A 17,767-nucleotide genomic window follows, 5' to 3' on the forward strand; every position below is an offset into this window, starting at 1 on the left:
GTGTTCTCTTCTTGGGTTTACCTAGTATACTCTAACCAGATTGGGTATAACATAAATTAAACAGAAATGTCAAATAAGTCCCTCCTTCCCTGTCCAGCTCTCCTCTTATCTTAGACATAGTAACAACTGTATGCTTGCTGCCTGTTGTCATTTCTGTGCTGATCACTCAAAACTAACTAGTTACTGCAAAGATGAATAGGATCTCTGCCTTGAAGCTGATCTCTCATGGCCCAGCTTTCTATGACTTTCACTTCCCAGTTACCAACTGCCTATAGCTTACAGGCTGAAAGCATAATCTTTGCAAACTGTCAGGTTTAGGAAATCCTCTCCAAGCCTCAGCTTTTCTCTTCTGTAAAATGTATATCTTCATCTAATAGGTTTGCTTTGATGACTAAAAATTGTATAGTAAACATAAAACTTTTAAGATGATACCTGATATGTGATAACAAATACAATAAAGTTTTTTTTAATTTTATTTTTTATTTTTTAAAATTTACATCCAAATTAGTTGGCATATAGTGAAACAATGATTTCAATGCATATTCCTTAATGCCCCTTACCCAATTTAGTCCATCCCCCCCTCCCACAGCCCCTCCCATAACCTTCAGTTTGTTCTCCATATTTATGAGTCTCTTCTGTTTTGTTCCCCTCCCTGTTTTTATATTATTTTTGTTTCCCTTCCATTATGTTCATCTGTTTTATCTCTTAAATTCTTCATATGAATGAAGTCATATGATTTTTGTCTTTCTGACTGACTAATTTCACTTAGCATCTTACCCTCCAGTTCCATCCACGTAGTTGCAAATGGCAAGATTTCATTCTTTTTGATTGCCGAGTAATACTCCATTGTATATATATACTACATCTTCTTTATCCATTCATCCATTGATGGGCATTTGGGTTCTTTCCATACTTTGGCTATTGTTGATAGTGCTGCTATAAACATGGGGGTGCATGTGTCCCTTCAAAACAGCACACCTGTATCCTTTGGATAAATACCTAGTAGTGCAATTTGTGGGTTGTAGGGTAATTCTGTTTTTAGTCTTTTGAGTAACCTCCATACTGTTTTCCAGAGTGGCTGCACCAGCTTGCATCCCCAAAATACTATAAACTTTTTTATTGTCTTTTCCCAAGCCTGCTATTTGTTGAACACATAAAATATTTCCATAAGTGCATTTTTGTTTGGTTGAATGCAGTGGTTTTCATAAGATTAGTTTCTTGTTTTAGATGTCATGGGAAAGGATCAGTATAATTTAAACAGAAGTTCAAGTGTTAAAGGCCAAATTCTATTAAAGAATATCAGGGTGACCTTAGGAAAATGAATGACCATCTCTGTGTCCTTGCCAAGAAATTGAGGGCCATAGACTTAGGTGCATTTTAAAATTAGCATTATCTCATAAATAAAGACACGTTGCAAATAGCAGCTAATCGTCTATAGTGACTCTTTCCTTTGTCTTAGAAGATGTTGAGGAAGAGAAATAAACAAACTGAATACCAAAAAGGTCTTACTGGTGTACAGGAGGAGTAAGAGAGTGAGGAAGGAAAGGAAAACAGCTTGTTCATCTTCTACCCTCTTCACTAGCATATATGGGCTTCACATTGCTGATGCATACTTCTTTTAATAAATATTCATAGGTCATAGTAATCAAATAATTTATAAAGACTTTTGTGATTGTCCTAATTTCATAGTAAACTTTTTGGATAGTGAGATTTCAGAAGTGCTCAGAAAAACTAAATGGGCCTCTGTGTATCTAATATATTAACTTATTGATGCTTGACCTTCCTTTTGTTTGAAATTCCCTTAAGAAAGAGCACAACTGTCCATCATCCTACTGGGGACAGACTAGTGGAGCATGGATGTCAAAGATGTATTGAGGGATGACTGAATCAAATTTTGGGATTTAAACCCATGCTTATTTCTTGATTTTGACTGGTTAAGTCACTTCCCCATGAATAGTATTCCTCATTTCACAGGTTATCACACTAAGAAAAAAGATGTGTGAAAGTAGGTATTTGATAAAATTATGATTTCAAATCAGAAAAGATAGGTGCCACTGAGCAGTGTTACCTAGTAAGAAACGATTCCATAGGAATAAAAATTACAGATAATTAATTTTTTCTCTAAAAGTAGAATGGCAAACCCTATGGGGAGAGTGATCTTTTGTCTGCAGGTGAGTCTTTTTATTTATATTAAAATGGGTGGAATCCTAACATGACAGTGTTTGGCCTTTCAGCTACTTCTGCCTGAAAGGCTCCACATTTATCCTCTACTTAGCCTTATCAGATGCAGTTAAATCCAAGTCATTCTAAGTGGAATGCTAAGTTAGGATAGAGAGCTTTAGACTGCAATAAGTAATAGCTCTCAGGAGCCTCTCAAACTTTATTTAAAACTCTGAGACTGCCTCAGTGCCAATAGAGGCTCTTCTGTGATTTCAGTCGCTGACAGTCTATGCTCTGCTTTTTCCCTGTCTGGGTCCTTTGACTCTGATGCATATCACTTCATTACATCTCCTGGGCAAGAGTGGTCATATTCAGAATGTTCTCAGGTGACCAGACACCTTGTGTTATTTCCACTGGTCCCAGTCCATTTAGTCAGCACAGGTAGTGCTTATTCATGCAGAATAATGAACAATCATAGCCATGTGGATTTCTATAACAATTACATGAAAATAACTTCAAATACTTCCCCAAGGAGAATTTTGTTTTCTAGCCAATTTCTGCAAGTCAAAAAAAAATGCATGTAGAATTGCCTACAGTTCCCAAGTTCTCCATTAAATCTCTTCATCTCTTAGAGCTTCCCCCACCCCATCTTGTCATTCTTTCTATTGTCCTTATTTATCTTCTCAAGCTATAAGAAAAGAATGATTACAATGTTCTTGAGGTTTTCTGTGTGGCATTATATGGTTGGTAAGGTCATAGTAGTTTTCACTAGGGACACTCAGGGCTATTTATTCAATTCTAGGTTATTTTGCTCAATATACACACATATACTTGAGCAATAAAAGCAATATATGAGGGACACCTGGGTGGCTTAGTTGGGAAAGTGTCCAACTCTTGATTTGGGCCAAGGTCATGATCTCACAGTTTGTGAGGTGGAGCTCTGGTTCATGGGGTCAAGCCCATGTTGGCTCCGGGCTGACAGCCTGGAACCTGCTTGGGATTCTCTCTCTCTCACTCTCTCTTTCTACCCCTACCCCACGTGTGCATGCTCTCTCTTTCTCTCTTTCAAAGTAAATAAATAAACTTTAAGAAAGAAGCAATATATGATGTAGTGAGCACCTATTGTATGTATAATTTGTTCTGTCTTCTGTGGAGAGAAAGAGAAGAGATAGTAGACAATTCATTTGGACATATTCGTATAGTATTCCTAATGATATAATTAAAATTAACAAAGGTACTTGATTAAAGAAAAAGCTTATAGATTTCTGTATTGTTTTATGTTTTGTCTTGCTTTATTTCATCCTAAACATACAGAATCAGAATTACTGAAAGTGGAGCTCAGATTTCAGCATTTTGATAGGATTCCTAGGTGATTCTTACATTTGGGAAACTCTTCTAATAGCCATACATGTGTGGGGTCACTTGACAAGTTTTCTAAAGCTGGCTAAAATGACCACCTAATTTATGATCCTCTGAAGTTGAAAGAGGACACTATTTAAAATTATTGTTAAGGCTAGTCTATGTATATCAGGGATTTCCTAGACCAAGAAGTATTATGGTTCTAGGAAGAGCTGAATACTAAGGCACATGTTTTGAATATAAAATCCAGGACAGACTAAAAGTCTTGAAATGTATCCTAGACTGTCGTCTCCATATTATCCCTACTCATATCCAATTAGAACAGCAGAGTATCAGTTCAAGTTATTGCTTCTACCAGCTCATCTGTTACATTTGCAGCACCATTGTTCTAGATGGAGCCCTCATCATTTATCGTCTAGATTTTAACTGCTCTTGTTCTCCATGTTTTTGTTATTCCGTTATTTCTCCCCAGCTGATGCCAGAGTAATGATGCATAAATTATCATTGTATTATCATGCTTGAAGTTTGTTAATGTTTCTATATGATTTAAACTATAATAATAAACAGAATAAGCAATAAAATACATACCATAATAATATTGATTTGAACAAGGAAGTACACAGTGGTAAAAAGAATAGTTATTTAGCCGGAGCAAACCAGTGCCTAAAAATACGAGGTAGCAGCAGCACCTGGGTGGCTCAGTCAGTTGAGCATCCAACTTTGGCTCAGGTGGTAATCTCACCTATCCCCAGTTCGAGCCCCACTTTGGGCTCTGTGCTGAGAGCTCAGAGCCTGGAGCCTGCTTCGGATTCTGTGTCTCCCTCGCTCTCTCTGCTCCTTTCTCACTCATGCTCTTTCTCTCTCAAAAATAAATAAACATTTAAAAAATTAAAAAAAAAAAAACACCAGGTATCAAACTGCCACTGCTCTTACCCTCTCAAGTGCTTCTTGCCTTGCTGCAGAACCACCTCAGCCTCTGCCTTCACAGCCCACAGGGACATTCCCGCAATCTGGTGACAAACAAGGCTAGGGCTAGCATGGCAGTGTCCTCCAGGACCCAGCTCCCCTGCTATGTCTTGAAAGAGCTCTAATAGGTAAGCATTTGTGTGTTCCACTTAGAATAATTTCCTTTCCATGGTGTGCAGTTCTTCATGATTTGGCTCCTCCATACCATGTGCTCCATGGTCTCTCCTTCTGCTTTACTGATCTGAAAAACCACATCTCCTCCCATGTCTTCACACTTGTGCACCTGCTTTCCTTACTTTCCTTCATCCTGAAATCTCACTTATTGTTTGTATTTCAACTTAATATATATTATTAGGGTGCCTGGGTGGCTCAGACTGTTATGCATCTGACTTTGGCTCAGGTCATGGTCTCATGGTTCATGAGTTTGAGCCCCACATTGGGTGAGCTCATGGATCCCTGTTTGGGATTCTTTCTCTCTCTCTCTCTCTCTCTCTCTCTCTCTTTGTCCCTCATGGGATTCTCTCTCTCCCTTTCTCTCTGACCGTCACTCACTCATGTACTCCTTCTAAAAAAATAATAAATAAAATAAGATTAATATATATATACACATATATATTTAAATATAATTTATTGTCAAGTTAACTAACACACAGTGTAAACAGTGTGCTCTTGGTTTTGGGGGTAGATTCCCATGATTCATCATATTTTTTTCATGATGGCTTTCCTTAGGTCCTGAAGGTATATTTGAATATGTTTCTTATGCTCATATTTTATTTTATACATACCTCTTGTACAATAACTCAGTAATTTTTAAATGTGGCCTTTTATGTACATGTTCATTTCCCTTCTAAACAGTAATATTCTTGACCCTTGGATTTTTGTATATATTTATCCCCAGTTCTTAGCACTTTTCCTGCATGGAGTATATGTCAACATATATTGACATGTAACAAATAAAGAATAAGGAAAAGTGCTCATTTGAAGGGATACATACATTTTTTAAAGTTAAGATTAGTCGGTCAGGTGTTCATGAACGCGATACATTTGGAGCTCAACTTTGAAGGAGTAAGGGACACGGTGGCTTGGAGATAGATGAGGGTGATTCACATTCCCAATAAGGTAAAAAAAAAAAAAAAAAAAAAAAGCAAAGGCACAGGAAGAGAAATGAGGGCATAGGTGAGTGGAGAATGGTAACACTTGGTTAGTAAATGAATAATAGAGAAGGAAGAGAATTCTCCCAACACATTGAAAGACAGTTTGAGGAGTTAAGAGCCACACTACTGGAACCAGTAAACCTAAAGCTTTCTCTCCTCACAATAGACTTGCGTTTGTAACAATTGGAAGTTTGTTCTTCTCTGGGGCTTGTTTCCAACTGCATACAATGTCATCATCTGTGTTCCAGAAGGATGCAAATCCGTGTTAGGCATTAACTAATCTTTCTGTGCATGTACTTTCCCTGAGCTCATTATATTCTCTCAAAGGTCAACTAGTGGCTGCTTGGGCCTGCTGGTTCATTGTTCCCTAAGCAAGTGGCTCTTTGTCCAATGTTAATCACCCCCTAAATTAAGGTCCAAGGAATAAAGAAATCCATTTAGTGATTTATGTGGGTTTGCTACACCTGGCACCAGTTCCTTGCTCTTTGGCATGCGACCTTTTTATTTTACTTTCAATAATGCAATGGTGTTCAAAGATCATCTATGACTCCATAGACTCCAATTCTTATGACTGCATGTGAAACCGTATTTCTTGCCTCTCATTCAGGAAAACACCTTATCTGCCTTTTTTTTTAACTTTTTAAAATTTTATTTTATTTTATTTTTTGAGAGAGAGCGAGTGCAAGGGGGAAAGAACAGAGGAAGAGGGAGAGAGAGAATCTCAAGCAGGCTCCACCCCTAGTGTGGAGCCCTATCTGGGGTGGGAGGAGGAGCTCCATCTCATAACTGTAAGATCATGACCAGAGTCAGACACTTTACCGACTGAGCCACCCAGGTGCCCCTGCCTCATCTGCCTTTAATATGAGGCTTATAGATTAATTGCAGCTGCCTGTATTATTATTTCTACCTTTTTCAGGTTGTTGGTTATCTCCTGAATACTCACAGAGTGAAAGCAATCCAGCCTTGATTAGGCTAAATTCCAGCTAAAATTTTATTATTTCTATCAAGTTACACAAGATTGTAATGACCTAGGTTCATTTCATTTTAATCCTAAGCACAAACAAAAGTTTTTATGACCTTGGGATCCCTGTCTTGGAATAGGAAACAATTTATAATTACAGGTTTATTCATATGAATAATTAGTGCTACTCCCTTTGTGTGGTGTCAGATTACACTATTTACTCAGGTGATACTGTCCTAGGCAAATTTCCATTTTACAAGGGGTAGGGGAAATTCTCTTCTGCCTGCTGGACAAGATTTTAGATATAATTACCACATGCTGTTCTCCAGTTTTCTAAATTTCCCTTTGTCTTGAGTTGTGTTTCCATCACTTCGTGATTCTTTATCCATGTGATTTTACTGCTTCAGGGATAACTGCCTCCATCTCCACCCTCAGCCTAGGAAAACATTTGAGTAGGACACTACTTTCATATGCATGGTTCTCAAGATCAGGTCTGAGCCAACTTTTAATTCACCCAGTGTTCCTTTTCATTTCATTGCCTAACTGTTTTGCTTTGTTTTGCTTTTAGACTTTTCCTCCATTAATCCCAAACTCAGAAGGGTTCTCTTCTACTAATACATTGTGCTTCCCGTGGAAATCACATTCGCTCTCCCTGATGATGCTTCAGCCACATGGCCCTGCCAACACTTCTGGATGAAAGCTCATTTCCACTCTAGAAACCTTACGCCTTCTGGGATCTTTGCCTGGGTGGCTCTAGCCTGAACCTATACCCTCATAGATTCATGACTAGCTTTCTCATCTTTCAGATGTTAGCCCAAATATTAGTTTTTTAAAAAGGCCTTTCCTGATTCCCCTAGAGTGTTCTGCACATACAGGCTCAATACAAATTAGTTAGATAAGTGACTGGACAAATCTGATATTATAAATGACATATCTGAGAAAATGAAAAGACGCTGAAAGTACCAGAAATGTATGAATGAGATGAGAAGGCCAGAAATAGATATTGATTTTCCACATTTGTGTAGCACTTTGAAGCTCACAAAGCACCTCACATACATCGTTTGAATTTCTGAACAGCTGTGATGGAGAAGTGTTGTTCTCTCCATTTTGAAAGAATGGTACTTGGAAAAGTTAAATAAAATCTCAAGATCATAGAGTAATCAATAGGAAAAGCTGGAAATGAAACTATATTCTCATCTCCAAATTTAATGATCTGTCTTCCATGACATGTTGGAGTCCCCTGACTTAAACTGTGAGATTTGTAGGTGAAATATCAGCAACATTAGGTGAATGGCAATTATCACAAGTTGAACACTTCCACAGATATTCAAATACCTTTCCTACAGCAGAAAACCCTGTGTTCAGCCCTTTGTGCAGCTCTGGTATTGCCTCTACTTGGTTGAATCACCAAGTGCTAACTCTATGCTTTAGTTTTCTTTGTAAAACCGGGGTTAATTATGTATACATTTCATGAATGGTTGTGAGAATTCAATTAGTTTATATATGTAAAGCTTTTTCAGAACATTGCTTAAGGCATGAAAGCTGCCGATGTGGTTACTGTCATCTTTGTTATTAGCATAATTTTACATGTTTAGTAAACACTTTTTTTCCTCTGGAGAAAACACTAAAAGCACAAAATATGTGACTATTTTATCTGTAGTTAATTTTTCAGGACTTCCATCATTGATTGCATGAAAGGAGGGTTCTTCTTTAATTATATATATATATATATATATATATATATATATATTTCTGAGACAGAGAGAGACAGACCATGAGTGGGTGAGGGGCAGAGAGAGAGGGGGGACATAGAATCCGAAGCAGGCTCCAGGCTCTGAGCTGTCAGCACAGAGCCCAATGCGGGGCTCGAACCCACAGACTGTGAGATCATGACCTGAGCTGAAGCCGGACGCTCAACCGACTGAGCCACCCAGGCACCCCATAATTATTTTTAATATTCAATTATTTTTCATCTTTAGACCTTTGGGTGAATGTGACTTTATCTTTGGCACTTTTTTTTTCAGTTTATTTATTTATTTTGAGAGAGAGAGAGAGAGAGAGAGAGACTGAGCAGGGGCAGAGAGAGAGGGAGAGAGAGAATCCCACACAGACTCCACATCTTTAGTGCAGAGCCCAATGTGGGGCTCGAACTCATGAAAGGCGAGATCATGACCTGAGCCAAAATCAAGAGTCAGACGCTTAAGTGATCAAGCCCCAGTTACAAAAGAATAAGGTTCTTACTGAAATATATCAGAACTTAAGTAAAACCATAATATTTCAGTGAAAGGACATTAACCATCATGTGAGTTATAACCCAGTCCCCTTAGCATGAGTAAACACACAGTTCTTCCTGTCCTTTTACAGTGAACACAGTCAAGAAGTTTTCTGCACTTGGAACTATTTGATGCAGTATGGGTTTTGTAACTCTTCCTAATTTGTTTTACTACAATTATGTTTGATTTTCTCTCTTCACATTGCTTCAAAGTATATCTCACTCATGGATTTCACTAATTTGCAATTACGTTTGGAATAAAAAGGTTCCCAACCAGGAGAATAGAGTGTACTGGAAGACATCAGTGCTGTACCCAGTAGAGAGAACTCTTGGCCAATTTCTATGACTTGGCTCTATTTGCAAGGTAATTGCTAGAATTCCCAGTATGAAGCAAAAAGCAGTGATTATATTCTCCTTAGAGACTTTACACTCAGAAACCTCTTCCTCATGCTCTGGCCTTCCCTGTTGCAGAAATAAGAAGGAAAGCCTTCCTATGGAAATTTCAGTAACGTATAGTATGATACATTGGTTCTTAGCCCTATTGGACTCAATGCTCCCTTTTTGTTTGTTTGTTTCTTTGCTGTACATTACATCTCCATTACTTATTTATAACTAGAAATGTATACCCTGTGTTCCCAGAGCTTCCCTTTTATCACAATGTTTTTTAACATCTATTTTACTGTTCTGAAAATACTTAGGGAATAATATACCCAAAGCTTCCTCTAGTGTATGTGAAGCCCTGAGAAAATTCTTTTTGTGGGACCCTTTTCTTCATTAACCATTTATCATACCTAAAGTTAGCATGTAAATACCATTCTATTGGCCCAATACCATTTGATCCTGTAAAAAAAAATACTCCACTAACCAAAGAGAGCAATCTATTTACCAGATAGCCCACCTGGAACTAAGGACTTGCCAGGGAGCCTGAGGCACCCTATAGGTTCAATTGTGTTGCTTTTGGGGGCATCTAGATCCCATGTATGGGGATTAGGGTTGGGGAGTAGTCTACATGGAGTAACAGGGAGTGGGGCCCATACTTCTGGGATACTTAGATATTTTCAAGGATGTTACTCCAAAGTACATGAGCACCTTTGAGGCCCAATTTGACATATCCATGGGGCATGAACCCTGCCAGCCCATGTCTAAGAATAGGATCAAACATAAATTATGTCTACACACAATTTTTTGAAAGGTTGTTATTAATAATGCCCATGCATAATGTAATAAGAAAATAAAATTAAAGTCATTCATAATAAATTACATATATTTCAGTACAAAAATTTTGGTGCCAGACTATGCCAGAAGAGTTCATGAAATTGTCAGATGATCTTAGCCTCTTTTAATGAATACATTTGTAGTTAAAAGAATAAGAATGTCATAAGCCATTCTGTACAAGAAGCACAGGAAATGAAAGAACAGATGTATAGATGGAAACCGGAAAAAATAGGGTTAGGATAATTAGGAACCAGATATATCTGTACTGATCAAAGAAAGAGGCAAATAACCTTGATGAATTTGGAATTACATGGCAAGACAAATTAAAAGCTGGGAAACTGAAGAAATTAAAAAAAGTAAGAATTTCTTTTATAAGTGAATTCAGCATTATTTATTAATATGCTGTTAAAATAACTCTGTGCTATGATATGAATGTCAGGGGGCCACTGGGCTTTGAAGCAAAAGTTCTAAGGCTCCTTCCAGGGTCTAGAATGGAATAGAGTCTGCAGTGTCATTTAGGAAGTGTACTCAAGACAGACTAGTACCTGTGTGGGCCCCAGTACCCATTCTCTGCTTTGGGGTGCAGTCCAACCCAAGTCCAATGGAATTGATAAAGAATCACAATAATTTTTTCTCTTATCTTGAAATCCCAGCACATACCCAGGCACACTCTGTCTCTAGTGTTTATGTGGTGCTTGGGTGGCTCATTTGGTTAAGTATCCAACTCTTGATATTGGCTCAGGTGGTGACCTCAGGGTCCTGAGATTGAGCCCTGCCTGAGCTCTGCACTAAGCGTGGAGCCTACTCGGGATACACTCTCTCCCTCTCTCTCTTCTTCCTCTGCTCATGCGCTCTCTCTTTCTCTCAAAATAAATAAATAAAATAAATAAACTTTAAAAAATAATCTTGGGCACCGTATTCTTGAAGAGATGTTGGGGACTACAGGACACTTAAAAAAAATAGTAATTCAGGAGGCTACAGAGAATTTGCGCGACACATTGCTCGAGATGGTATCCAAATAAGATGGAGTATGACCTCTGACTCTAGCAAGACTGCCTGTGTTGTATTAAAAAGTTGACAGGAGCTAATCATTTTAAAATAGAAGTAGTGTGGGGCAAAGATAGAAATATCTCCCAGTTTTCTTGTTCAGTTTGGCCCTGCGTTGATAGTAGAATCAGACATTTAGTCGAGGAATGCCTAATTCACAGTTAGTCTACTAAATCATTTCATATTTTGCTTGTAAACCCTGAGCTTTCCTTAAAACTGTTTAATTAATGGGGCACCTGGGTGGCTCAGTCGGTTAAATGTCCGACTTCAGCTCAGGTCATGATCTCATGGCTCATGAGTTCGAGCCTTGTGTCGAGCTTTGTGCTGACAGCTCAGAGCCTAGAGCCTGCTTTGGATTCTAAGTCTCCCTCTCTCTGCCCCTCCCCGCCCTCAGTCTCTCTCTTTCTCAAAAATAAATAAACATTAAAAAAAGTTAAAAAAAACTGTTTAATTAGTAGCATGTCATTAGTATACAGTACTCATTGCACATTTAAAAAAATATTCATTATTTTTGAAATCAGAAAAAAGGTGTTATTTGCATGATTTACTTTTATCCAAATGAAAATATCTTAAGAACCAGTAGTAGAACACAAAAGAAAAATTAAGATATTTTTGCCTTCAGGATGTGATTTTCTTCATGATATTAATTATTCTGCTTTTAGGTAAGTGTAATTTCTAATTATTGAAAATTCTGTGAGGAAATAAATGAAATAAAAGGCTCTTTATAAAGATCTAAACAAATAATTGCCTGATTTGATTCTCTATATAAGGAAAATATTTCCTAGTCTCATTTTTTTTTTTTTGAGAACGTCCTTCAGCCTGGGAGCATTGTGAGTCTTTGAATCATAATCATTAATTATTGACAAAATATGATAGTTTGTCATATTCTTGCAAAAAATACACTTTTATATCTTCCTCTGGCATTTCTCATGTGTTTAGTGACTCTGGATGAATTTTTCAGGTATTTTGGGACTTTCCAAGTTTGATATATCCTGTAAATAACTACTGGCATTTATTTTCTAGATTATCTTGTTTCTGTCTCGATAGAAACAAGAAAGGTACAAACACCTATCACTTTAAGTAAGCTACATTTCCACAGACAGAAATATTGGTTCAAACTATGGAATTAACATTAAACTATCTAGTGCATTGCAGCGTTGGTTATATAATGCAAATAATACAGAAAGAAGGAAAGGAGGTATAAACGGTATTTTCAGTTTCACATAAACCTTGTTTTCAGATGCAATACTGTGGTCCTATAAAAGAATCATTCATTGTACCAGTATTTACACAGTGTGGTTGATGCAGAAAGGAACAGTGTTTTTTTCAGTTAGTTCCACTACGATCATGCTGCTGAAAAACAGGCTATCTCTATACCTAAGAGATGAAATGAAATAAAACCAACATTAATGACTTTAAACATATGTCATTATACATACCGTCATTATAGCATAATGAATACTGACTTTATACATACTGTCAATGTAGTATAATGAATATGCATGTATCAAGAGTTTAGAATATAAACTAAGAAGCAATTGCTTATATTATTATAAGCTACTGCAAGAATAGCTCCGGAACAACACCTGGTGCCTCCAGGATGTTCACAACTCAAATATTGACACAATAGAAGTAAATCCTCTATTTTCCTTGTTAGTCATATCATTCAGGTTTCCCAGGTATTTGTTATGTTGTTCCCACTGACATCTTTGTTCTGTCTGTAGTATCTCATTATATTTAAAGAAGTTTGATTCACCTTCTCAGTTTGACCTCTCTCCCTGAGTGGGATAATGTGTAAGCATGGATTTTTGTTCGTAATACCTTATGCAAAATAAAACCTCTAGATCACATCCTTTCATTTTTTTTTCTGTCTTGTTGGCAAGATTTTCTGCTAAGTCTCACCTTCAGCTTTGAAATTCTTAGTCCTCTTAACCCTGTAATCAAGCCTGTATTAGTTCTAGTGTTCTAGTGAGTCCTAGTGAGATTTCTAGGAAATCTCAATCATCATAAAGTTCTCAAAACCACAGGACACATTCCTAGGGAACAGCTAGTTATTTACTTTGGGCATTTTAGCACTCCAAAAAAATTAAGAAGCAACAGTTTATGTCAGTTTTTAGGGAATAGTTCTAATTTGTCAGGAGACCTTTGCCTTTTCCTCTAAGAAGGCTTATGCTTTTTCTCTGATTTAGGCTTTTAGGCTAGTTCTACTCACAGTAGTTCTACTCACAGTACTTTCTCCCATCCTTTGCTTTATTATAAGCATAATTTGAGGAGCACAATGTTCTCTTTAGTTAGTTCCACTTGGAACTGTTCTACGGATTGTCAGTCTCCTCACTAAACACTAAGTCTAAGACCACTCTGTTTGCTAAATAGTTTTATCTCTGCTGTTCCATAATCATTTATGCATCTAAATCCTTAAAGCTCAGCAAGTGGTTTGTTAACATTCATTGATACCTATGTGGATATAATCACATGTGGGAAATAGACATAGATCAGTTTGGACCATTTACAATGGTGTTTTCCCAACTGCAGTAAATGTAACAGGGCTACAAGAACAGTTTAGAGAGAAATGTAGGCCCAGGTAGTTTTATGGGAGTCCTTCAAAGCCATGTGTGGACTCTTTCATAAAAACAATCTTACTGAGAAATGTGTCTATAGTTTCTTGCTAATTTTGTGCTGACTGAACCTTTGTGCTGATTTTCTATTTACCACTGTGTGCTTCCCCTTACAAAAGCAAAGCATCCCTTGCACATCTTGAATGGTGAGTTGCCTGAAGATGTAGAACCTCTAAGGACTCAGTAAAAGGGCAATCTGAATTCTAGGTATCAGGGAAATCCTTCTTTAATTAAGGCACCAAAACCCTGGGTTACTGTTTACATCTGTCCTTGCAATATGCATATTCAGTTAACAGTGAGCCATGGGGTTAGAAGCAGATATTTAGGCTGAGTTGTAGTGTCCTGAATTCTGAGATATTGTGGAAGGGAGGCAATGGGAAGGATAGCAATTTTGAAACCAACTTTGGTGACTTCTATCCTTCTTCTATCCTCTTTGCTATTGCCAATGCTGTTTCAGGTGAGTCCTCTAAGAACGATGAACATTTTGGTAAAAAATATTGAAGTCTAGGTGAAAACAATACAGCAAGCCTCCTACTTTTATCTACTCATCTACATAGTAATCTTAGAATCAAATACAGAACACTTATTTTAAAAAGCCTGCTGTGAATTATTGATTTGCAATGAATTTGTCCCTTGTCCATTTTTACCACTTTTCGGTGGAAGAGCTTTGTGGGCTCTCATTCATTGGTGCCTCGATTGAATGTTTGACATGATTTCAACACAGAGAAAGTGGAAAGTTCTATATTTATATCTTTGATTAAAAGAACAATGTGGAGATAAAGTTTTATAATTTCTTGAATATTTACACTCAAGTGTTAATACTATCAAATTGTAAAAAAAATATATATACACTTTTCTGAAGTATAATTGATACTCAATGTTACATTAGTTTCAGGTAATTCTATATTAAAAACCCTGCACACAGGTTCCTTGCTCACACTTGTGTTAGGCCATGTTAAAAAAATTGTTAACCTAGAGGAGACTGGTCTGTGAACTTTTTTTTAACAAAAACACATTTTTCACAGACAGTGGAAGCCTCCATTCTCAAAAAATTGTAAATGTAACAGCAATCTCAACAAGTAACTTTTTTTCCTGAGACAAAAAAACAAAACCGTTCTTTCAATGGAACCATACAAAAAAAAAGATCAATTATTATCAAAACTAATAGCAACATATTGGAAAAACCAAGATATATATATGAATATGGCTTCTTTTTTATGTTGTATTTTTTACTTAAGTATAGTCGACATACAATGTTACATTAGTTTCAAGAATATAGCTTCTTAATTTTTTTTCTCTCAATGTCTCTGAAATGCTTCCTGAATCATTGTTTTAGCCTGCCTGAATTAAAAAAAGATCCCATGGGATGGTGATCCCTAATGGTTAGAGCTTAGAGTATAAAGAGTCTCCAATACTCAACCCTGAACAAGATGTTCATTCTTTCTCTGCTTAAAGTTTTTTTTATTCATAAAATGGGATAACTTTACCTTGTAGTACAGTTCTAAGGATTAAATGACTTACCATTGGCAAAGTGCTTAGTCCAGGGGTTAAACTAAGCTCTCAATAAGTTAAATCTATTACTAACTCAGGTGAAAAGGAAGAGCAGTTACAATGTCATTTAATTAGCTTATTCACTTAATAAGAACTTGCTGAGCTTCTACAGCGTGTCAGATAAGGTTTTATGTGTTGCAGATGCCTAAACGAATAAGGTGTAGTCCCTTCTTCAAAAATTTATATGGAATACATGCAAACCCAGGTAAGAATAGAGAATGTACTGCAAGATACAACATAAGCAGCTCTCCACTAGACAGAGTAGTCCTTGCTCTTCCCTTCGCTATAAAATAATGGAAGGTGTACTATACTTTCAGGTATCATATAAAAGACAAAAACAAAACAAAAGACTGCATGTCAAAACTTCAGTGTGATATATTGGCCCATTTCATCACTAGGGAACAGGATGTGTTAAACCCTTTACAGTCCAAGCAGGTGTTAAATACTTCAGATACCAAGGAGAGTGTACTTCAGTGTATGTCAGAACACAGCCAACCCAAACTTTGACAAGGATATTCCAAGACTACAGGTGAGCAAAGGGCTTGGCACATTTTATGGGACTGGACTGAATTTATTTAATATATACAGTTTCCTTGAAATACTTCTTTCCAATGGAACTTGATCTTATGAAAATGTTCTTAATCTTAGAAGTGGTAGTGTAGGCAAAGCATCCTACTACTGTTAATAATATAAGTGTTTACATAATTAGAACTTTTGTCAAACACTGGCAAGCACTTTAGAAAGACTGTCTCATGTAGTCTTCACACACACACACACACACACACACACACACACACACACCTGATATATCCTAATATCATTTCCATTTCATAGAAAAGTAATTAAGGATGCATGTGTCTTCCCTCTGTTAAAGTTTGCAGAACATTTATTATCAACTTCCGGCGACTTTCAATAATGACTTCTCACTAGTTGTATAGAAATTCAATTTTCTATTGAATTTTCTATTGAAAATTTTCAATTTCAAACAAGAGGTTTGCACAAAGAAGAAAACACCCCAAAGGTGAGTCATTCATCAGATTATGTGGATTGGGGTGGTTGGGGTAAGATTTCTTGCAGGGGTAATATCTAGGTCTACCCAGTTAAGTCCACTTTCTTCTCAATTGTAGATAAATTTTCTATTTTTTTAATATTTATTTTTGAGAGACAGAGCAAGACAGAGCATGAGTGGGGAAGCAGCAGGGGTGGGGGCGGGGGAGGGGACACAGAATCAGAAGGAGGCTCTAGGCTCTGAGCTGTCAGCACAAAGCCCGGCATGGGGCTCAAACTCACAGACTGCAAGATCATGTCCTGAGCCAAAGTTGGCCTCCCAAATGACTGAGCCACCCAGGCGCCCCTGTAGATAAATTTTCTTAATTGAAAAAGTTATCAATGCACCAATTAAAAGTTCTCAGACGCTGTAGTTTGGGGGAAATTTGCTTTCATATATAGGGAGAAAGAGTCAAATTGCAAAAGGAATCTATAGTGAGATGGCCAAAGTTCTGGTGTTCTTGTTTCTTTATTTTTCTTTTTTCTTTTTTTTTATTTTTATTCCTCTCAATTTAGACCTCTATGTCATTTGTCTATTATCTCCTGGGCCATTTCCCCCTATTTGGCAAGAGATTTAGATTAAAATGGTAGCCAATAGTCTCAAGTATACTTGTTTCAGAGTGTTTCAGAGACATATAATTTGGGAAGTGGAAATAACTTCAGATTATATATAGTTTACATATCAATTTTCAAATAAAAAAGCCTACAAAAGTGAAATGCTCTGCCTCACTTAAAGCCACATAGTGACATGGTTATCATTAGAACATAGAACAATTCCTGTTTCCTTAAAAAGTGATCTTTGTTCTATACCAGTGGCTTTCAAATTTTAAATGAAATAGAAACATTGAAGAACTTATTAAAACACATACTGCTGGATTCCAACCCCAGCATTTGTGATTCAGTAGGTCTTGTGGATGCCCAGTAATCTGCATTTCTAACAAGTTTCTGGGTGGTGCTGCTGCTGGGCTGGGAAGCACACATTGAGAACCTCGTTCTAACAGCATGCATCTTGAGGCCTCTAGTCAGTTTCATGTAAGTACTGTTAATCCTAAACTTCTGAGAACTTACTACTAGGTATTTATCACTACAAATCTATATTGCCTTTTTTCTCCCAATGAGACTTATCATCTTTCTACAGTGTACCTAAAGGCTTTATTTGATAATGGCTCAGTCTAAGAACTGAAGATTTTCTGATCAATTAATTGATTATCTAATTATAGACCAGTTAATGTCTGCATGCTTCTTAAAATATAGAATATTTTTTTTATCACACTACCCTCATTTTCTTTATTGATCAAAATTATTCTCCATCATCTCATGCTTACTTCCCCATAACTATCTAACTGGTTGATAGTGTCTGGGAATTATTTTGTCACAGTTCCTCAACCACTACTAGGTCTTGCTGCCTGCAGCTTCCTTT

The 17,767-nt window shown here is 37.0% G+C and overlaps 2 protein-coding genes across 2 annotated transcripts in view; one reads left to right on the forward strand and one right to left on the reverse strand.

Annotated features, from left to right (window-relative positions):
- The window catches only part of LOC123609897, a 56,847-nt gene extending 40,477 nt beyond the window's left edge, over positions 1–16,370 (forward strand). The window contains exon 3 of the mRNA XM_045500911.1: positions 15,442–16,370. Coding sequence (XP_045356867.1) covers positions 15,442–15,594 — 153 coding nt within the window. The 3' untranslated portion in view covers positions 15,595–16,370. The remainder of the gene's footprint in view (positions 1–15,441) is intronic.
- The window catches only part of LOC123608488 (cysteine-rich secretory protein 2-like), a 53,310-nt gene that overhangs the window by 31,854 nt on the left and 3,689 nt on the right, over positions 1–17,767 (reverse strand). The gene's annotated exons all lie outside the window — the stretch shown is intronic.

This window comes from Leopardus geoffroyi, chromosome B2, assembly GCF_018350155.1.
Source record: "Leopardus geoffroyi isolate Oge1 chromosome B2, O.geoffroyi_Oge1_pat1.0, whole genome shotgun sequence".
Lineage (NCBI taxonomy): Eukaryota > Metazoa > Chordata > Mammalia > Carnivora > Felidae > Leopardus > Leopardus geoffroyi.